This window comes from Takifugu rubripes, chromosome 11 (genome assembly GCF_901000725.2).
Source record: "Takifugu rubripes chromosome 11, fTakRub1.2, whole genome shotgun sequence".
NCBI classification, from domain to species: domain Eukaryota; kingdom Metazoa; phylum Chordata; class Actinopteri; order Tetraodontiformes; family Tetraodontidae; genus Takifugu; species Takifugu rubripes.
In genome coordinates this window covers 11354582-11376370 of record NC_042295.1, presented here as the reverse complement: position 1 = coordinate 11376370, position 21789 = coordinate 11354582, and the positions used below count along the sequence as shown (strand labels likewise).

The 21789-nt window shown below is 43.6% G+C and overlaps 3 protein-coding genes across 13 annotated transcripts; all 3 read right to left on the bottom strand.

Moving 5' to 3' along the window:
* Positions 1-218: 218 nt before the first annotated feature.
* On the bottom strand, positions 219-3080 carry aldoca (aldolase C, fructose-bisphosphate, a). The gene is made up of 9 exons (XM_003968533.2): positions 2985-3080; positions 2629-2768; positions 2325-2536; positions 2159-2213; positions 1913-2073; positions 1761-1844; positions 1495-1669; positions 1223-1422; positions 219-1147 (listed from the first exon to the last, which is right to left on the bottom strand). The coding sequence occupies exons 2-9, from the start codon at positions 2738-2740 to the stop codon at positions 1055-1057; spliced, it is 1092 nt and encodes a 363-aa protein (XP_003968582.2). The 5' UTR covers positions 2741-2768; positions 2985-3080; the 3' UTR covers positions 219-1054.
* A 1749-nt stretch (positions 3081-4829) lies between these two features.
* rskra (ribosomal protein S6 kinase related a) lies at positions 4830-7933 on the bottom strand. 3 transcript variants are annotated; one of them, XM_003968548.2, is made up of 12 exons: positions 7764-7928; positions 7281-7514; positions 7129-7212; positions 6984-7052; positions 6752-6821; positions 6405-6512; positions 6144-6184; positions 6035-6062; positions 5849-5938; positions 5514-5602; positions 5327-5437; positions 4830-5241 (listed from the first exon to the last, which is right to left on the bottom strand). In XM_003968548.2, exons 1-12 carry the CDS (start codon positions 7791-7793, stop codon positions 5008-5010), a joined length of 1188 nt encoding a protein of 395 aa, XP_003968597.2. In that variant the 5' UTR covers positions 7794-7928; the 3' UTR covers positions 4830-5007. The 3 variants fall into 3 exon arrangements, 2 of the variants coding, with proteins under 2 accessions (XP_003968597.2, XP_029699103.1); XM_029843243.1 differs by lacking the exon at positions 5849-5938 and adding an exon at positions 5706-5799 and having other exon boundaries at positions 6048-6062; XR_003889920.1 differs by lacking the exon at positions 4830-5241 and having other exon boundaries at positions 5392-5437; positions 5706-5938; positions 7764-7933.
* Positions 7934-8125: 192 nt separating this feature from the next.
* Positions 8126-21570, bottom strand: LOC101061796 (protein KIAA0100). 9 transcript variants are annotated; one of them, XM_029843234.1, is made up of 40 exons: positions 21032-21566; positions 20753-20883; positions 20534-20660; positions 20318-20367; positions 20067-20208; positions 19873-19991; positions 19726-19786; positions 19469-19652; positions 18883-19006; positions 18660-18784; positions 18482-18549; positions 18270-18406; positions 17971-18125; positions 17516-17709; positions 17132-17429; positions 16566-16771; positions 15441-16491; positions 15101-15292; positions 14813-15015; positions 14619-14737; positions 14306-14529; positions 14036-14226; positions 13805-13904; positions 13527-13726; positions 13148-13445; positions 12903-13060; positions 12565-12771; positions 12327-12426; positions 12065-12247; positions 11843-11964; positions 11593-11748; positions 11336-11457; positions 11086-11266; positions 10894-10980; positions 10324-10434; positions 10103-10238; positions 9672-9796; positions 9485-9586; positions 9220-9354; positions 8126-9124 (listed from the first exon to the last, which is right to left on the bottom strand). In XM_029843234.1, exons 2-40 carry the CDS (start codon positions 20818-20820, stop codon positions 8939-8941), a joined length of 6747 nt encoding a protein of 2248 aa, XP_029699094.1. In that variant the 5' UTR covers positions 20821-20883; positions 21032-21566; the 3' UTR covers positions 8126-8938. The 9 variants fall into 9 exon arrangements, with proteins under 9 accessions (XP_029699094.1, XP_011606844.2, XP_029699095.1 ...); XM_011608542.2 differs by having other exon boundaries at positions 17971-18089; XM_029843235.1 differs by having other exon boundaries at positions 20753-20880.
* Positions 21571-21789: the final 219 nt, after the last annotated feature.

Below are 21789 nucleotides of genomic sequence, written 5' to 3'. Positions count from 1 at the left end.
TTTGATTTATCCTTTCTAGCATTTATATTGAGTTTATGAACACGCCAACCATTTTTAGATTTTAATCAAATAAATGGACTAGTGAACAACAAGATGAGAGTTAAACTATTTAAATACATTCTGACTATATTGCTTATATTCTGTAGTACTAATAAAATGCATGATTAATTGACCAATTCCATAGTCTCAATGTAATGTTTTATTTCTTTTTTGAAACCTGTTTAACAAAGGAAACATCTTTTCCTGTGTGAATACAAAAACAAGAGGTACCACGAACTTAGAACTTGTATTCATCTACTAGAACTGCTTTTAATTGCTGTTTTTAACTCCAGGTCAAATCTGGGTGTGAGATGACATGAGATATTAATCCCATCAGAAAGCAGGAAAGAAAATTTAACAAAAAAATTACAGTTAATTTAATTTCAATTAAATATGTCCCAAATATCTTATTGCCGATACTTAATACATTTTTCTATCTATCTATCTAGGACTTTATTTTGAAAGTAATATTTGTAAAATATTTGAACTCAATTTTCTCGGGTGACGTCAAAAAAAAGGAAAAAAAATCCACAGCAGTTGTCAGGCGGCGTTTTATTGTGCTTATTTCCAGCTCTGTCTTTCAGAACACTTTTCACACAACACATCAATACTTCATCTGTACTGCAGACGCACATCAACTCAAACTGAATCTATTGTGTAACTATTTCTGCTTCTTAACCAACCTAAGCTGCAAAAAGAAGCCTGAGAGCTCCTCAGATGAACTGAGTTTATCTTTGTCGCTATATCAACTAAAATATTTCTGGGGATTAAAGGTCATAAGTGTGAGCCTAAATTTATGGCGCTAAAGCTTTAACTGCAAACAACTAAGACCTCATTTTAATCCCAATTCCTCTAAATCTGTGCATGCACTGACACGCAAAAGGCCGTGATCTGATTGTCCACATTTGCCACTAAACGACACTTCTGCCTGTTGTCGTGTAACATCGGTGAGGTGAGTTCTGGGAATGCCTAATAATTAGCCGTTGTTGTGGTAGTGGCGCCTGATTGTAGCTGTTCAGTATGCGTGGCGGGAACCATAGTTGTGCAGGCCAACATCACCGCAGTCATCGCCGCTGGAGTACTTCCCCTGACAGGCCAGACTGTTTGCCTGTGTTCAGAGAGCATATTTAACATCAGTGGTGGAAGGACGCCATCGCTGCTGTGGAAAACCAGTCAGGCCTACCTCGGCTCTCTCGACGAACTGCTCAGCAGCTGCCTTCTCGTTCTCCTTATGTCCTCTCCAGGCTCTGAGGGCGGACGCCTGCAGGGCACGGCCAAAGGAGAACGTCAGGACCCAGGGTGTGGCCAGACGGCAGTTGTTGATGGCGTTGAGGTGGATCGATGCCTCCTCTTCGCTCTGACCTCCTGAGAGGAAAGCTATCCCTGCAGGTCACAGAAACCTCCTCGTTTTATTACAGAAAAGTTAACGGATGAAATAATCGCAGTCCGCCTTACCGCTGACCGCCGGGGGGACGGTACGTCGCAAGGCGGTGACAGTTGCCATCGCGACCTCCTCTGGGCTGTACTTGATGGAGCAGCTGTGTCCAGCAGTGACCATGTTGGGTTTGAGGAGAGTACCTTCCAGATACACGTGGTGGTCTGACATAGCTTTGTAGACCGCAGCCAAGACCTGCAAAAGAAAAAAAAGTTTCCTTTTCATTCTGCCCATTCAGTCCCATCATCATCATCATCATCATCATCATCAGAATGAGCAAACCCACCTTCTCTGTCACGTATTGACCGCGTTTCAGGTCATGATCTCCATCAGGTAAAACCTCGGGTTCTATGATGGGCACGATGCCATGCTGGCCAAGAGAGGAGAACATTGTCAGGACAGCGGGGGGACGCACAAAGAACTTTAACGGCTTCTCACCTGCTGACAGATGCTGCAGTAGCGTGCAAGAACATTTGCATTCGCCATGATGGCCAGTCTAGAGGGATTGGTGTCGCTGATTTTAAGCACGCAACGCCACTTTGCGAAGGAAGCTCCGTCCTTTTTATACTGCGCACAACGCTCTGATAATCCATCCAGCCCTATGGAAGACGTTTGAAAAATGACCACACGGCTGTAGATAGAGGGCATCAGTAGTAAGAGAGCAGCAAAGCTGATGACCCTGACCCTGTGTGGTAGTTTCTCCTGCAGTTCCTGCCAGGGGGACAACACCTTTGTCTACCTGAGGTGGGGGGAAACATGGGTGGGCATTATAATCAACATAGCAGAGTCCGAATGATGGACACATTGACTTGTATTTGACCTCAAAATGAAAGATACCAGTTGATCTGACCTTGATTCCCACCAGGACGTCACGGTCTCTGATCATTTTGACAAAGGATACGCCGTTGTCGGAGTACTGGTACAGCGTCTCATGGAAGAAGATAACTCCTCCAAGGCAGCTGTTGATCCGGTCGTCTGCGCTGATGAGGATCTGCCGGAACTGTCTGCGGTTCTCCTCAGTGTTCTCCACTCCCACCTGGGCCAGACGCTTCCCCATGCTGCCTGTGGTGAGCACATGATCGGGCTCATTAGCATCCAGCAGGGGCTGCTTAGGAATGGATGGCCAGAGCAGAGATGGTAGGTGTGTTACAGACCAACAGACTCGTCTGCAGCCAGGATGCCCTTCCCTGGAGAAACTATACGGAGAGCCGTCTCGTGGAGCTCCCTCTTCTGCGCCTCGGAGAGCGTGGGGACCTGGTGTGTCATGCTGACGGTCCAACAGCCCTTTGACAAACTGTTGATGATTTATTTACACTGAGAAATATGCTCTTTTTTTTATGGATTCTTAAAAAATGCAGCAGGTATCAAAGGTTTAAACCCTCCACCATCAGAGAGAATCCTCCAATATTTTACAAAATAATAGTAAATAACTAAAAAAAAGGGCTATATTTTTAAGAAGACACTAAAGAGTAGCGAGCAGCAGCAGCAAAAAGATCTTTAAGGTTTTTACCTGTCAGTGGGTGAAATCAAAAGCGTCTCCTCCACTGATTCGATGATCAGTGGCAGAGACTCTTGGTCCGCTCTCGTTTGTACCAACTCCAGTGCATCACGTCATAAGTCACGCCCCTGGACGGCGGTGCGTACACCCACCTTTGCTCCATAAAATTCAGAAGATTTTAGGTGAATCACTGTTCTACTTCAATATCTTGTCTCACCCTCTTTCACGTCGATGACATAGTTTATTTATTGTCATATCTCAGTGAATAAAGTTTGGAGTCTCTAAAGCTGAGGTGTTGGTGTGGACAGGTTGTGTATGCCCATAAATGTCTTCATTTTTACAAGTATATCCGACTGAATAAATTATATTTAGCATAATTTTATATTGACATTGGATGTATATAGATGATAGCATCCTCAACCCCTCATTGACCTAATTTAAACGCTGAACCAGACCCCCATGACATGCTATTTTTACTTTAATTAGCGAAAATGTGCCCCTAGGAACATTTCAAACCTCCAGATAATTTCGTCTTCACCGAATTCCTTTGGCATTTCAGCTCAGTTCATGCACTCCATGGCTGGATTTTGAGAGACCTTTTTTGGAGGTTCCAGAGGTGCAATTTTGGTGTCTCAGAGGAGCTTTTTATTGTCTGATTTAAGTAATTCCAAAGAACTTCATGGAATTGTTGCTGTTTTAATTCACCAGTTTTCCACTCCAGCCACGTGATAGTTTTTCCTGAGTGACACCTTGATTGGGAATAAATTATGACAAATAATAGATTCAACCAAAATTTAGAATAATGTTATTGGAAATTTTAAAAGAAAGTTCTTTAAATATTCCCTCTCATTTTAAAGTATATACGTCCAAAGATTTGGAATTATGCTCTGTATTCCTGCAGGATGTTCAGAGAACTGGTGCATGCAGTTACATAACGTGCCTTTTTGACTGGACTGGTGGGAAGGAGAGTCTGGATTTCAGGGGACTCTCTCTGCTATTGTGGGTTAGTGTGCCTCTGGGTCACTGGTCTGCCTGCCATTACACAGCCGCAACCCAGACATGACGGACCTGTCTAAGACAAGGGCCTGAGAGAGAAGCCAATGTCAGGAGGCAGTCGGAGGGAAGAGGCAGGAGATCCAGCATTAGATACATGACTTCAGGAGGTGCAGCAATTATACACGACCGCCTCCTCTGGGACGCTTTTTTTCCTCTTCACTTACCTAATTAAAAACACTTAATGATGATACTTTATCTGGGCTTCAATGTTCCGTCTTATTAAGGTTGTCCTCAATGGCTTTGTGAGTGCTCCTTTAAAAATAGATCAACCTCAGAGTCACCACATGGAATCCTCTTTTTATTGCTTTCTGTGTGGTGTCTTTCCTTGTTTATTCAGAATGGGGGATTAGAAAGCTTGAAAGAGAAGGCTCCTGTTTTCTTTTGAATATAATTGTACTAAATTACAACATTAAACATTTATGACAGGCAGTAAAGCTACTAAACCCACCTTGAGGTGATATTTTGTTCAAACCAAATTCTTATTAAACCAAACTTATCATTTGTATAAAACAATCCCACTATTATAACTGGTTTGGCAGATCACATGTCAGTCCATACCAGCGTGTGAAGCAGACTCCCCTATCTCAAGGTGCCGTTTAAAACTGCTTACATTTTAAGGAATTTGTTTGAAGCCCACAGACTCACAGGAAGAGGAAGATTAGAGGTTGCGCAATTTCCAGAAACAGTTGCATTTACTCATATTAAATTTCCTTTTGCCTACCTAATACTGTTTGGCACTATTCATCAGCATGATTGTCTACAGCTAAAATGCTGGAGTCGGGGGAAAAAATGCAAATGAAAGGTGTGAACAAAGTTGGTTTATCATAAACTGACAGTAGGAACAGAGAGCAGGATCACTGGCAACAGAAAGCAGCAAGTATATGATGACATAAGATGGGAAGATTATACATACTAAATGGAGAAAAGAAAGACCTTTTAAATATTATTATCATATAAACCCGAGTTAACAGATAATTTATCAGAGAACATTCATTTCCAGTGACACTTCTTCGCAATCAAAGTTATTAAAATCCTCCAATGAAAGGCCCCTCCTTGCTTTAACGGTCCAGTCAGGGTGGCCTCTGAGCTGCAGGATGATGTCAGTCGGTGTCTTCTGGAGGATGAGAGGGTCGAATGAAAAGCCGCGGAAGAAGGGCTGCATCTGGAAAGATTCCAGGTTCCGCAGCCTATGTGCTGGACTTTTACAAAGAAGCTGCACCACCAAGGAGGAAATGGAACGAGCAGAGGTCAATAACCGTGACACATAAGTGATGAATATTCAGACGGAGCATACGAACCTCGGTTAGAAGTAAAATCAGAGTAGAGCTGTAGGACTCTGGGATGACGTAATGACAGTTTCTGACCTTGCTTAACATGGCGATGTGATCGAGTTCTGCAGGTACTGGAAACTGAGATCAAATGATGAAACGATGAAAAAAAATCACCCAATTGGAATGAGTAAATGTAGAGTCTATGTGACATCACCTTTCCTGTCACTAGCGCAAACATCAGAATGCCAAGGGACCACCAGTCCGCAGCATGGCTGTAAGGGCCCCCGCTCAGAACCTCTGGAGCTGCTCGGACCAAACAGGAAAACACAACATTCAAGATGTTATTTCAGAAAAAGTGGTGGGGAAAATTATGCATCGCCAAAAGGGACGCGGGAATTTGACGCACAGCTGCAGAAGTGGGTCATCGGAGCGGGAACGAGAGCATGCAGGACGGGTCCCGACGCTGCCGCACTGGTGTGAACCAGCACACTCCCAACATTCTGCCAACAAACATATTTGATCCACCAGGATGTTCAGCAGAAAGCTCACCCATGTACTGCATCGTCCCGCATATGGTGAATGCCCGTCCTCCCCGTTTCAGCCGACGGGAGAGTCCAAAGTCGGACAAACGGAGGTGACCTGCATCGATAGAGACCATAGACGGACGTGATTTTTCCCGCACTGTTCGTCTTCATCCGTGTGTGAAATTGTGTAGGTTTTTACTTTTTTTGTTACCTCGATCACTTACGAGGACATTTTCCATCTAAAAGCACACAAAAAAGAAAGGGATTGTTATTTAAAAGCACAGCGCAGCAGGATATTTACGTTAAAGAGCAAATTACACCTTTACATCCCTGTGCATGATCCCTAAGTCATGGATGAATCCTGGAATAACAAAAAGAAGATGTGGGGTGAGAATATATGACAGAAATATAACAAAAAGGAATGACCAGTGTTTAAAATCTCCTGAAAGGGCTCCCAATCAATGAAAATGGACACTCAAAGCTTTTGATCCGCAAGGAATGGAGGCGAGCAAAGACTGGACGGGAATGTTTTTGTGAAATGTTCCTTTAACACTCTGTAACCGATGATTAAAAGCACAAACCCAGAGCACTGCCCAGCTCTGTCGCAAAGAGTCGAACCTCCTTCTCCTCAAACTGGCTCTTCAGCGACCAGTAGGTGTGCAAGTCTCCATGGCTGCAGTGGCTGCACACTGCAGGGAGAAGGAGACACGTCTGAGATATTTGACACCAAGCTCGGGGAGGAGACCGTGTGAGGAGCTCTTGAAGAGAAATGGAGCCACATCGATCTGCCTGTCTGGGGAAGGGGGGCGCGACCGGGAGCTGCGGCTATTTTCTGAATGACCTCAGGGAGAGCCGGACTCATTTCCACTAAAGATGCTTCAGTGTATGTAAGGCTGAAGCTGAGGGTTGGGGTTAGGACTCAACTCACTGATGAAGAGGTGGCGCTGCGTCTGCCAGCTGTCGAGCAGACTGTGGATGAACGGATGCTCGAGCTGCCGCTGCATGAGCACAAAAATAGCTTAGGATTCTGTGAAAATACATATTTAGTCCTCGTGCACACTAAGTTTACTAAATAGGGAGCCAAAAAGAACTATCAGCATCCCAATAAAGTGACTAATAAAAATCAATGAGTTATATTTGACAGCCTCGTGGTGGGATACCTGAATGATGACCTCCTCTCTGATCTGATCCACCACTTTATTTTTAATAATCTCTGATTTTGGCAGAACCTGCAAACACAGACCAAAACAAAATATAGTGCACAAACACTGCTTTGTCAGTGCCGATGTAAAGATCGCAACCAACCTTCACAGCAAAGACTTGGTCTTTAAAGTTGTCTTTCACTCTCACAATGGGTCCATATGATCCTTTCGCTATGAAGCCCAGGATCTGACAGAAGCGATGCAGTTTGTTAGCGTTACCCCACGTTTACGTCTCACACGCTGAGGTCGGGGTACCTTGTGACGCTCTCCTTCGGGGAACGTGCGGTGTGGGAACTCGGGCAGGAAGACAGAGTTTAAATCCACCTCTGTTGTCTGGGCTTTGTCGCCTGGAGGCAGGAGGACTTGTGGGACAAGCGGTCCGCAGCCTGCAGAAAAAACGGCCGAGTGGCCGAGTCTGTGCGTGATGGAGTCCCTCATGATTGACAGGAAGCCGACACTGAAGCGGCGCTCAGCGGCTGCTCCGCGTTTCTGTGGGAGACACTTTTACTACTACTTTTTTTTAAAACTTTTTTTTTAACTTTCGAACCTTACTACTAAGGTTCGAAAAAGGAGTAGAAGCTGAGTTATTGTCTGCTGACTTTCAGGGTTGAAAATGGAGGCAACTTGGTTAATCAATAGATGTGTTCAGGTCGGATTAGTGTCCACCAAACACCCCTTCGCCCTATTCTGTTCCTTTTCCTCTCTCGGAGGATGAACGCTTAAAGCTGAATCGCTCACCTGACTTTTCCTGCTGATGTCGCCCCCCATTAAGGCATCTCACGGCGAAGCCGGCAGCGCACGGACGGACTCGGGGACGAACGCGCGCAGCCGGAGAGGGAAGAGCTCCATTCCGCTCCAGTTAGACCCGTCACATCAGCCATCGATCATCCCCGCAGCTCCACGCGCGCAATACTTGAATCCCATTCGTCCGACAAACGCACGCGCCACTTTAGAGTCTCTGACATCTTTATTGACATAAAAACAATGAACATCTGCTTTGGACACGCGATCACATGACGCGGTTAAGGCATTTTTATTGGGGTTTTTTTTTAGTGGCGTAGCAGCAAAAAACAAAAACTGGTTACAAAAATATCAGAACGTTTAGCATAAAAAAGTGCTTTAATAATAAAATTATATGGACCATACACGCAGCTGCATCACACACACGTATATACTTTGCTATAACATCAAATACTTTTGACATGAGGGTGCACAGTAAGTCAGAAAGTAGAGTCGAACAGTATATTTGTCTGCATTTTACCACTAGGCCTTCCTTTGAGTGTGAGTCATGCAGCCTTGCTTAGTCTGAAGTGATAAAGCATATATTTATGACATCTCACACCCCAGTCTCTGCAGATGGAGGAGCGTTCATAGGAGTTCTCTTTCTTTTAACACTTTAGATATGCACCAATCCTGAGCCAGCAGGACTCACATACTGTTTCACTTCCTCACCAGCTTTAGTTGTCAAGTTCCAAACAGCAGTGTCAGAAATACTTAAATTGTTCAAGGGCCAGCACATATATATATATATATTTATTTATTTTTTTGTCAAAATGGCACATCATAAACCCGTATTTGAAGTTCCCTATGGAGATTTTAGCTTAGATGTAATTAAAACTATTCTCCAGAATATTTCATGAAAGCAAGAGTTCAACCAAAATCAAAATGTGGATTTGTGTCCTGGAGAATGTTGGGGCTAAAACCAAACCATGGATACATGACGGTCATTTTTGGTTGAACTGTTCTGTTCTGTTCAGCAGGCCCATATTAAGATATGTCAGGTTATTACTCTCCAAAATAAAAAAAAGATGCTCCACCATCTGTGTTTCTTCATTAATTTGATCCTGCACGAGTGCAGAAGGAGGCTTTTGTGCGGACCTTTCCATCCAAACTGTGATGGGGTCTTAGCGGCTTTACTTGCGTCGGCTGAAGATGCTCTTCTTGCTGGAGCTCTTGTCTCCAGTGCTTAGGCCGATCAGAAGCCGCGCCTTTTCGTCTTCCTCCTGCTGTTGCAAACCATTATCAGACTTTCCTTCTGACACTTTGCCTCGCAGGTCCGAACCTGAAGACGGTTTTAGACGCAGCTTCTCTTTAATCATCTATAAGCAAAGAACAAAACCCAAGTTAGAAATTCAAAACCGTTTAAGACCAAGATAGCTGCTGATGTTAACTAAAGCAGCCAGTTAGAATGTACCTGTGCTACAAGTGCTTTCCGGCTGTCCCTTTTCACTGCCATGGCAAAATCTAGCCATGTCCATGTATTATTGTGGTACTCCAAACAGGGCAAAACCAGGTTCAGGTCCTTCCAGTCCACACTGCTCTTTTCTCCCTAAAGTCAGTAGATTTTAGAGTGAAACATTTGCTCAACTTTGTTAATAATCACACAAGAATCTGCTGAATCTTCACTACATTTACATTTTTGGTGGGGACTTGAAGGCTGTTGGACACAGAAAACTCACCTTATAGCTGACACAGAGAGGAACTTGGGGAATTTTAATATAGATAAAGGAGTTATTCATAGCTGCTCGTTCCTTCATCTTATCGATGTCGTCGACAGGATGCTGGAAGGACGACATTCCACAATGCAACATGATCTAATCTGCATTTAACATCCGTTTCGAAGTTATGCAGTAAAAAATATCAGACCTCTGGAGGTTTCCTGAATGACCTCCTGACCCCTGCAGTGCGGTTCAGTCCCTGGGTGACGCCTTTGCTGGGGCCCATAGCACCCATGGTGTCCTCTGATGACTGCCGAGCCTTCACAGGGATACCTGTAACACAGACCACATCGTTACTGTGGCCTCTGGGTGACTCTGTCCCAATCTCTTATTTAACTTTAACTCACTCTTACACACACACACACACACACACAGAGACACACAGACACAAATATGGAAACACACATCCCTACCTCAAGGTCATATTCAAAGTGAAAGAGCCTTTTAATAGCTCAGTGGGATGACATAACACTGTAATGGGTTATTTAATACCTACCACACACACACAGACACGAGAGAAAATGGAAGATGTTCACTTAGTGGGTATAGATTACACACTATCAGATTCCAAAATCAGACCTGTGGTAACCAATCGGAACTTGTCTTCCTCATCTGTGACCTCTTCCTCTTCAACGTTTCTTCCAGGGAAGAAAAATCCCATCATCCTCTTGAAGAACTGGTACATCAACTGGATGGTGATCGGCACCACGTTCACCTGATGATGGAAACAAAACAATTCCATAAAAAGTACTGAATTAAAGTTTAAACAAAAGGAGACCGCGTAACAAATTTATTTTTACTTCAAAATGTTCTTTGACTGAAATTCCTCCCACGGGGGGGCGCACTTTACTGAAGATTCGCAAAGCAAACTGGCGCCCAGTTTGGCACGTACTCTGAGGGCGAAGGACAACCTTTTAAAAAGAAAGAGACAAAACATCATATTACATCACATCTTCCTGATGAGAAGATTAAAATAGTCCGATTGTTTAAAACAGCCTATTTCGAGTCGAGTGAAAATACAAACACAAATATGGACAACAACATGAGGTGAAGTGAACTTTGCAATGTGTTCTTAGTTGTATGAGCATTCAAGAACACTCAACTATTTGCATGCAATGCCAACGTAAATTCTTCAAAAGTACCAGAGTGATACCATCTGAACAAACAAGATGGTATTAACATAAATCTTGGAAGTCTGGGAATTATACATACCCTTACACGCTGCACGGACAAACCCAAAGAGAACCATATTCATGATTGTTGGCATTCCCTCATATTCTTTTACAATGGTGAGTGCATTTGTATTTTCATTTTTAAGACTTTAGCTGTATTTAAAGTTATTGTCAACCAGAAAAGAGAGTCAAGTGTACCTTGTATGCTGCATCAGGCAACAGGTTGTTCATTGTGAACCAGCCCAACTCCAAAAGGTGCTCTGCAGTGTCATCAGATTTGTTCAGCTGCAAAGAAAAGGTTTTACATTTTAGTTAACCTGCTGCCATTAATGTTGTTTGACCCTTATCAGCCACTGGTCTCTAATTCCAGACAGACCCTACTGCGCCCACCTTACTGTACATGAATCTCTGGAGCTCCAACTCGGCAATTCCAAGTTGACCGTCCTCTTCAGTCAAGCACCAGCCGGCCTGGGCAAAGTAGATCTCAGTTCTCCTCGCCACGCTCACATCCTCGGGGGGCTTACGCAGCTCTAGCTTGTTTGCCCGCTGCAGCTGGAAGTCCTTAAAGCACCTGAGAGAGAAGGCATTTGTTATTGAATTGTGTTTTTTATTTCCAGTGCTGGATGGAAGGATGCAAGACCTGATGAGAATGTTGAGCTCTTCACTCTTCATCTGCATGTCGTTCTTCTCTTGGTTTAGCTGGTTCTGCAGCTGAGAGTTGATTTCCATCAGCTCATCACTGCTTTGCTCCTCAGTTTGCGCCTAAGAGATGATAAAGTATCTTTAGGCTGTAAAAGGATTTAAAACTCCACTGACAATGTCAGATCATCTGGACAGAAGAAAGAACATAGCAGCAGAACCATCATCTCTTATTTTAAGAAGCATGACATGACTCACCCTGATGTTGGAGTAAATCTGCTTTTCCAGGCGTCTAATCTGAGCAAGGTGCTGCCTGACAGCCTCCTGAAGGTGCAGAATGCTGCTGCGCTGCTCCTCAGGGTTACTGGAAATTTCTAACTGGAAGCGCACACGCTGTTTTTTCTCACTGTGCTCCTACATGTGAACAAGATTAAAAAAATAAAAATATTAAGAAAAAACACACCCGAGAATACAAACAGCTCCTTGTAAAACGGTATCACTGCTTCACCTTTCTTCTGGGCTCCACATGTAACAGAAGATTGTTGACAATGTCCAGGATCATAGCGTACTGAACAGGATTAGTAGATATCTCCAGATCGTGGTGAATTAGGGTGAAGGTGTCCACAGCTCCTGTTGGATCAACGTAATTACCTCTGTTAAGTTCTTCATCCCACCTTTAAATTGATTCAAACTGACAAAATATGCATAATGTGAAGAAGATGACACATACCAGCCTGTTTTTTAAGCAGATCCTCTTTCTCATGGCTATTTCTCAGCTCAGGGGGTTTAATCTGTGTGGCTAACTCAGGGTTGATATCGTGGCTGTAGCTGATGTAGTGCATCCGGCAGCTACAGCGCGAGATGATACGTTGAACCTGCTGAGCTTCATTGACCTGAGCTGGCTGGTTCCAGTCTACAGATGTAAAAGTGGTCAATATCTAAAAGATCATATATTTCCATGTATCTTTGTATCATTATGTTGAATATTTTACCTGTAGTGGTGCTAACCATTCCTCCCACAGCCTGGCCACTCTCCATCAATTCCAGCACTGAATCGTTGTTACGCTGCCTGTGCTCCTCTATGTTTTTCACCTAAATACAAGTGAAAGAGTGAGAGCTGAATCACTGGAGAAGCCCTTGGATGTGAGGATGTATTAAAGTGTTAAAAATAACTTATTTGTTATGGATCTATAGGACCTTTACTAATCAACTGCAAAGAACACAGAATACCTCAAGCCACAACTGTCTGTCCTCCTGCTCAGATGGGTTGGGTTCCATGGTGGCAAAGTACTGCATGCCGTCCAGTAGACATGTCCAAGTGGTTTTCTGCTTCAGGGTGTCATTGTACCAGGAAGGATGGTGTTCGCACTGGAGCAGCTGAGCCTTCGCCGCAGACACCAGGACGCAGCCTGCAGTCTCTGTGCCACGCAACATCATCTGAGTAATGCAAAATAGAAGGAGGTTAAAATACACAGCCACACAGACTATTTACTTTTATCAAAGGCCTTATTTTTATTACTGTATTTGGAAAGCACTTGGACAAAAGCAAGAAACAATATTTACAGTACCTGACAGTTGACCAGCTCAATAAACCAGTTGCGGTTGTACACGTCATCTGTCTGACAGGCCGCGATGCCACACAGCTGGTCGCTGACACCCGAGTCTTCCTCTGAAAACACCACAAACTTGTCTGTTTCTTCAATCAGTTTCTGGAGCATCGAAGTTCCTGAAAGGTGGGGGGGGAAAAAAACAGGATAAGGAAACATTGGCGTGCCACTCATTGTTACGTTTTGGGGTTTCAAAATATGTTCACCTTCATTTTGACTTTTCTCTGCTCGGCTGACTGTGGGCATTACAGGTGTGGTCGGGGCTGTGGTGGGAGAATAGTTGGCAGGAGAGCGTTTGAGTTTCTTGGTGAACAGCTGTGTGTCTATCTTCAGGCCTTTCAGAGCTTCAGTGGAGAGATTTCTCTTTAGCACAGATGCTTTTTTATAGCCATCATACAGTCCAAAGGCGATGTTCCTGTTAGTGGTGGTCCAGGAAGCACGAAGGTCCACCAGACGAAGCTTATGGGTATATGAAGCATTGGACTCATCCTTCTGGTTCACCTCCTGAAAAGGTTAAAAAAAAAAGGGATTATGGTAAGAGACTATGTTAAATAGCCTTAACATCCCATCATCACTGGGTTTTACCTCCTCGGTGCGGATGCTATGTCGCTGATAACTCAACGACGACAGGCTGAGCAGGTGAGTCTTCTTCACCTGAGCATTCATTTGGTGGTCAGCAGTCTCATCCCAGGTGGAGGCCATCAGGTGGACCGTCACCTGAGACAGCTCACTGACCATCTGAGTCACGTTCCATTCCGAGATAAGCCTCCTCATCACAGTGCCAGCTGAGCAGCACAACAAACGCAAATGTGAGCAAAAATGTGAAAACATGCAAACATGGATGATCATTGTTACTTTCTTACCCTGTGGAATAAGTCTCTGTGCTCCTCGAGTGAAGACATGGCCTTTGCTGCACTCCAACTGGATACCTCTCTGCTGGGCAAAAGAAGCCCAGTAATGTACCTAAAGACAGAAATACATAGTGATTAACATATACCTGGAGGTGCAAAGAAGTTCATGCTTACAGCGAGAACAGTCTGTACAAATTTTATGGTAAAAAGATGTGTTGATGGAAGGCAAAAAAAATCCTTTACTTGTAGTTGTGGGAAGGCAGCTGTGTAAGACATCTGTTTGTAGTGCTGACCCAGCTTCTTGCGGACTGGCCTGAGGCTGTGGAAGAGTTTTCCCCTGCAAATGGGTCGAGATACGCTTGTCCAGGTGGCCCAGAAGTTCTGCATCCAGCGCAGTGTGCTACTATACAGTAGGATTTTAGGCTCAGAGGGTTCTACGAATACAAACGATTATTAAAAGAAAATACACTGCATAGATTTGCAACTGCAGGAGGTGTATTGAGATGCCTGTACCAGATCCACAGTGTTGGTTAAGGTCCATGGTGATGGCTAGGTTAAGGTTCTCAGAACGAAAGGCTCTGTAAGAGTCATGGGGTTGTCCTGAAGTCACATCTGCCATGTTCTCTGCACTGCAGAGCACTACAGAGTGGTGGTCATGGGGGTTTCCATGGCAAAGCCATTGGAGGTCAAGCGTCATATCCAGATTGGGCAGGTGTAGAAAACAGATATCATCATATCTATAAAAGAAAGGTACTGGTTTCATTACACTTCAAAAACAAATACAGTCAAAAGTAGTGTATCTAACAACCGGTTCACCTCTACCTACTTTGATGCTGTCCTGACATTCACGTCCAAATCTCCTTTAAACAAAAACTGCCCAGGCTTCCAGTCAAAGTTCAGTTTATTCCACTCCCAGTGCAGGTTTTCTGTGGTGTTGTAAGGATCCTGTAACCGTGACAGGTTGATTTATTTTTCTACCTCAGTTTAGGACTTTAAAGCCAAAAAACTTGATTGTTTTACCTCAGTTGCCAGTTGATGCAGGTTGGCTTGATCAATATCCATAACCCAGCGTCCATGGAGAAGAAGGCGACTCTTATCCCACCAAGCCAGAGGGGGAGAGGGGTCGACAGTAGGTTTGGTCAGCAGGTCAACAGATTGGCCAATCAAAGTCCAGGCAGGGTCCCAACATGGCCCCCACACAATAGTGTATAGATTTATGTTGGCTGTACAGAAGAGAGAAAAATAAATCAGAAATAAACATGAGTGAAAATGAATTAAGGAGAACTGAAATTTACATTTGAAACTCACATTTGAAATCGTAAAAGAACTTGAGTGGTGGCATATTTCTCAGAACTGTCACATCTCCCCAAGGAGAGCCAAGTGGGATAACTTGTTTTCGCCGACCTCTGGCTTGCCCATCTTGTTCTGTTCCGATAAGACGCCCTGACAGTTTCCAGTCCCTGATCTCAAACAGATAACGGGGATAATCCCGAATTCTCACTGGAAAACAGAAAATATGTTACTTTTACATGAACTCAAACTACAATTAAAATAATTATACTAACTCTTAGTTTATATATTTGTTTTTAAAAAGTTCAATCTTAAGGTCAACCTCCACTGCATGTGGGGCATTTCATTATATAATTACCTAAAAATGCAGTCAGCTTGAACTTGACAGCACGACACCACTGGACCACCAGAGGGAGTCCATCTCTGGGGAAGGGACTGATCCCGTCAATGTCTCTCACTTGCTCTCTGACCCTCTCTGGGCCATGAAGAGACTGATCAGCAAGAACTACTAGTTCCAAGTCTGACACCGTCCAGGTCAGCAGTGACTTTCTCATGGGTGTGTTGATGTAGAGGCGGCGGGAGCGCTGGATGTAGATCTCAATGTGCTTTTTCTCCAGTGAACTGTACAGTTCTTCAATCTTTCGTGCAGGGAGAAGCTCTCCGTGCTGTTTGCGCAGATCTGCCACCTTCTTATCCAGAAGCTGAAGACGCTTTGCACTTTCTTTACTTTCATCCTTCATCAGCTCATAGTTGTCTCGCAGCTTGATTTCAAAGATGTCATCCAGGAAGAGAAAGGAGAACTGGTTGATTCTGAAAACAAGGTCAGGGGGTAAGCATTGGTCTGTGGTGGCTTGGCTTGTTGGACGATGAAGAGACTTCAGCCATTTCTGGACACTAATTGCCTTGTCAAAGGTGCTTGAGAAGTTGTACTGGTATGGGAACTCCACAGTCAGAGAGGGGCTAGAGAGAACCCAGACACGGTTGTGGAGAGTGGTGAGGAAAGGGAAGGTGTCCCTGTGCAGCTTCATCTCAGTCAACTCCGCGTGGGTCTCCACATCAAGACTTTGAAACGAGACAATGTTGTGGCCATCAAAGTTGAATATCAAGGAGGGAGAAGAGATACGAATGGATGCAGCATGCTTAGACACAGACAGGGCCTCTGTGTAGAGAAGAATGTAGTTCTGCTCACTGACGTGTGCTGTTAAACGAGTGCGGCCCAACTCAATGCGAAGACACAAAAGTCGACTGCGATCTGAATTAATTTCACTCTCTTGGAGCTTGACCCTGGTGTCCTCTGCTTTTGAGCCGCAAAGCATGCGCCAACAAGCCTCAGCTTCACTCAGATGCTGATACAAGACCATGTGATCTGCTGGTGTCCACTCAACTGTTAACTCTTCTTCACATTCAACCTATTTAAAACACAAATGTGAATTACAAAGATTCCTCCAGCCTAGAGAAATACAGCAGGCTTCCATGCATTTACCTGTAAGGTGTGAGTGGTGATGTGGTAGGTGAAGGCCATTGTGGTGAGTTTGAGTAAGGGATTGGAAGCCTGGGAGGCAGGGAAACATGATTCCATGCTCTCCGTCAGAGTCTTGATTGTTGACAAACTAACCCCTTGAAGTGACACTGTGGAGCTCTCTGCAGAGCTCAGCAGACCAACACTATCCATCCGCAAAGAAACAGCTCCTAAAGAGAAAACAGGTAAAGGTTAGTTTTAACTCAGCAAATGACAAAGCTGAAATTTCCAATGTCCCTGTGGGGTCCTTGTATAAATTAATATTGTTAATAGATGCCTTAAATTAAGAAGACAGGTCAATCATGACTTATTAAGCTTTAGATTTTAGGTAACTTCCTGTGGTGCCGGCAATGACCTGGATATTCTGCTTTTTTGTTTAAATGATCATCACCATGGCAGCTGCTGATTATTTTTTCTATCACAGCTCATGCAATTTTCTAAAAGATAGTTCAGTCTATATGTCATTTTGTGACTTGTTAAATGACAGTAAGCCAGAATTGTTGTCAATTCAAAGTTAAGGAATGATTTACCGGCCAGATTAGACAGTGTAAACACATTAACATCTTCAAGACAACAGTCCACTTTAAACAGCAGGTGTAGTTGGGAGGTGCTGGTCAGCTGGACAGCATCGTCATTTGTGGGTGACACCGAGGCCTCATCCAAGGGCTCAGGTACTGTGACGGGGGGGGCAAAAATGAGGGACATGAGACGAGAGAGGCACAGTGCACATGTCTCAGAAAGCTCCACTTGAAGCCCATTAAGACGAGAGTCGACACTCAGACTCGGACACTGGCTACTTGACTCCAGGTGGGGTCGATTGAAACTGCCCTGGAGAGAGAAATTCACAATGAGAAATGTACTATACTAAAACCATAAATATGTTTCAAATGAGTCAGCATTATTTCTGCTCCTACCTGAAGATTGAGCGAGTCTAAAATTAGTGCTTCTCCCCACACGTGTTTACCAGGGGGGTGTGGTGCTTGTTGGATATGAGACCCCTGACCAACTCTCCACCAGAAATTATCCAGGGTCAGGGAGGCACGCTGGTGCACATTCTGGGATTCCGGGCACTCCGATTCGGTTTTAATGTCGAGAAGATGCCGCAATTCTACAGACAAGTCAAAAGAGAAATAAATGTGCAAAGGGTGAAAATAAATGTGTAGGGTTGCGCAAGGAAAATCATAAAATGAAGAGAAATATATTGCGACAATAGAACATAAAACAAAATGCGAAATCCTACCAAAGTCCACTGAGGTTACATATTAACACAACAAGGCCCTCATTTTGTGAAGAAACAACATCCTACGACGTACACCTCCCAGTTTCTATCTGTTTGTGCCTGGATAGGCATGTTAAAGAGCCACAGTACCTCCACAAGCCGAGAGGAAACCTAAGGCAAAAGGTGTTGTGTCTCCCAGCTGCACAGACACATTAATGTTGGAGACGGATGTGGTGATCATCACAGGGGCGTCGAGGTGAGGGAGACGCCTGAAGGACACAAGCATGGGCAAATAATCTAACAGACTACATGAACGCAAAGACATCATGGAAAGACACAAAACAGAATGACAGATGCACAAACATGAATGTGGATGAAAAAGAGGAGATAAAACCAAGTTATTAGTTGTAACCAGGTGCCGACTCCAAAATAACACTTTGACAAATTACCTGTTTTTGTGTGTGGCTTTCCGGTGGATTAACTGTTCCCATGGTAATAAATTCAGCCAAGGCGAGAACTCCTGATGGCGGTAATGAATGATGCAGGTATTGACTGTGATTGAACTGGAGACTTCCGTCGATGTCACCTAACGACAGACAAACACAGGAGTCAAACATGGTGCCATATTTTTTGAGAGGTGGCCAAACAGCATCTTCCTCACCTGCAAGGTTGTTTTGAGAGAGTTCACACAAAGGATTCTTTGGCGACTTTGTGAGAGCAGAAGTCCATCTACGTAAAAAAAAAAGGAAGCGAACACCATGTTTTTTCTAGCGATACTCAAAAATGTGTATGTTCCTCTAACTGTCTGAAGCCCAGCTGGTTTCCAGCTGTCCACTAACCCTCTAGAAGGAGCTCCAGGCTGCTGTGGGGAAAGCTAAGTTCAGGAGTAAAACTTTTCAGAGGAAGGTGCTCTTCATCATGTGCATAACACAGCTTTAAAGACTTCAGTGTCCAATTAAGGTGTCTGCACAGAAAGGAAAACCAAAAACAAAACAGCTCAGTGAACTGCACCGAAATCAGCAGCAGCAACAGCACACAGTTAACGGTCATTCATTGACTCACCTTTTCTGGCTGTGCATTGACAGAGTTAGGTTTGTATTATCTAACTCTACATCAATACTGTGGGGGATGAGCTGATGGAAGCGTTCTACAGCCTCGGTCTGAATAAAATCAGTGTTTTCACACTCTGAAAGAAAACAGGATCGTCATTTATGTTGAAATCACTCATGAAATCACGATGCACATAAAAAAAAAAAACCCAACAAAACTGTATTTGCAGAGTCAACAATCAGGAAAATGGTTAATAACCCTGTTGATTATTAGGTTTTGCAGTATTGAGAAGTGTTAAATCATTCCAATTGTGACAGCATCACTTTAATTCTATGGTTTGTAAATAAAATGTGTTGCCAGTCACTATGTCATTTACTGGTTTTCCTGTTAATCTGTTTCTAAATGGTACAAGTAACAACATACACTTAGATTTAACAAGTGAATGTTGCAGTTCTGTGGTAGTGACAAAAAACTTTATTTATAGAACTCTTGAAAACAATTGCAAAGTGTCACGGGTCAGAACACTTGAAAATAGCCATTCACAAATCTTTTTCAGGAATTATGACATTTTGGAGATTATGACTGCAAGTTTACCCACCAGATGCATTATGGGTGCTCTTTTTGGAAGATGCAGGCAGTAAGCACTGACTGATAAACAATCCCTCGTGCAGCTCTGCTAAAAGTGTCCTCACACTCAGAGACAAAGAACCTGGCTTCATCTCTGGCAGGGTCACATCTCCAGATAGCAGCAAGCTGAGGGCCACTTCAGCTAAGCATGTATCCTATGGCAGAGAGAATGTTAAAACTACACATTCAAGCACGATCTTCTACGTCTCTGAAAATACGATAACCTACCAACTGGCTGCTTTTTAGTACTTTGCTGCTGAGCTGTCCAACCGAGAAGTCCCAGGCCAACCTGTAATACAGAGGAGAAAAAAGTGTTTGGTCGGATAAAAATCACAACAGTGGCAAAAAAGAAATCCGTGTGACAACATCAGCTACCTCTTACACTGATGGTCAAGTAACAAAGTGATGCCTGTAACAGTCATGTGCCATAGTGACTCTGAATGTGCGATGTTCAGCACCATCACATTGACAGAGCTGATATGGAACGACAACAGCTGAAAAGGCAAAACACATCGTTAGATATTACCTGCAAAATGCATGTTTAAAAGAAAGAAGAACCCTGGACATACCTGTGACAGAAATCTTAACTTTGTGGGACTGACTGAAACCTTTCCAGACGTTTTTCCATGTTTTCTTTTCACCAGAGGGTCCAGAGGGACTTGTAAATCAAACCTTACTCTTGTCTCCCCAACACACAACGCCAGATACCTCCTGAGGCAAACATATACTTGTAGATAAAATATAGTGTAGCTAAAAATATCCATCATCATATATTGGGTTTTTCCATCCATCACTGATTTCTTGACAAATGACAACTTACGGCAAATCCTGGTTTAAAAGTTTACTGGAAATCCATATTCTGTCAATCTCCTGTCACAGAAAGAACCACTGTTAAGGCTACGTCACATTCTAACTTAAACCTATAAGAAAGTCATAACTATCATGTGATCTTGTAGGTAGTTGATTAAATATTGTTTCTTTGCCATGGACAGCAGCTGAAGGAGCTCTTGAACCAAGTGTAAACAGTTTGACTCACCAGAATATGATGGGGGTGAAACTGGATACTGACACCATGGACAGAAAACAGTCCGACTGATTTGATCTTGAGATCAGCATTGAGTACCGATCGGAGGAATCGCACAGCCAAGGTGGATATCAGCCATCTAAATGCAGAAAAGGAGATCAAATGTGTTTGTTCCTGCGTGCAACTACATAAAAGTAACATATAAATTGCTTTAGCCAATACATTCCTTACCTGAATGTGATGCACAGCACAATTCCAAGCAGAATAAGCAGAAGTAAGGAAATAAGGAACAGAGACATTGTGTCCCAAGTTGTTTACACTCAAGTCTTGGACATGGGTCTGGCTCCTGTCTCTGTCAGCTGCTGTCAAAGACGAGAGACAGTTGAACTTTAAATATCTTCCAATCTGGTGCTTTCTCCTCGCTCATTATCAATAACTCGTGTGTAATATTGGCGGAAATATACTAGCCTCGACATGCTAACATTGCTAGTTAACTACACTGTTACAGACCTTTATAAAACAGCGCGTAGGTAATCTTTTTTACCCGGCGGCGTGTTCAAATCTTCGCCTAAATCTGATCCTTACTCGTAGTCCACTGGTGGCATATCGGCGACTGGGTGCCGAGAGGTTGCAGCGGCGATCCAAACTCCTCACACATGAAATAGTTAACGATACTCACGGCCGCGTCACCCAATTTTCACTAGCAAACTTGTTAGCATGCTAACGCGTAGGCTAGATGAGTTAGCTCCTAGACTGGCACTGAAGTAGAATCCTGCTTTCTGTCTGCTTTCGCTGTCTACGTTACTCTACCGTTGGTGCAGGGCTTCATCGGGTGGAGTCATGTCGGAACGAGATTCCATGGCAAATTAGGAGAAAATAACCGTGTTGTAAAAGAGTGGCACCTACGGCACTTTACCTGCTCTACGTCATTATGCGACGGCGGAATGACGTAATTTGTTGCACTTAAATTGGGATTAACAAAATAGACTGGACTACAAAAAATGTTCCTCAGTTATGTGGAAGCCGGGTGTGTTTTTTTGCATGCTATAGAGAAAGAGAGGAAAAAATATAGTCACTCATTTCCTTCCTTCCCATTGTTCACTTTGAAATGTAAAAAAAAGAGAGCATGTCATATCCTGGTTTGTCTAATATTGAATGTATTTTTATGCATTAATGTCTTTTGCAATTTGTATGACAGTATATTTTGCCTTTAGGTTAGATTGTTGAAATGTTAACAAATCTGCATTGGGAACAACTCGCTTAACTTC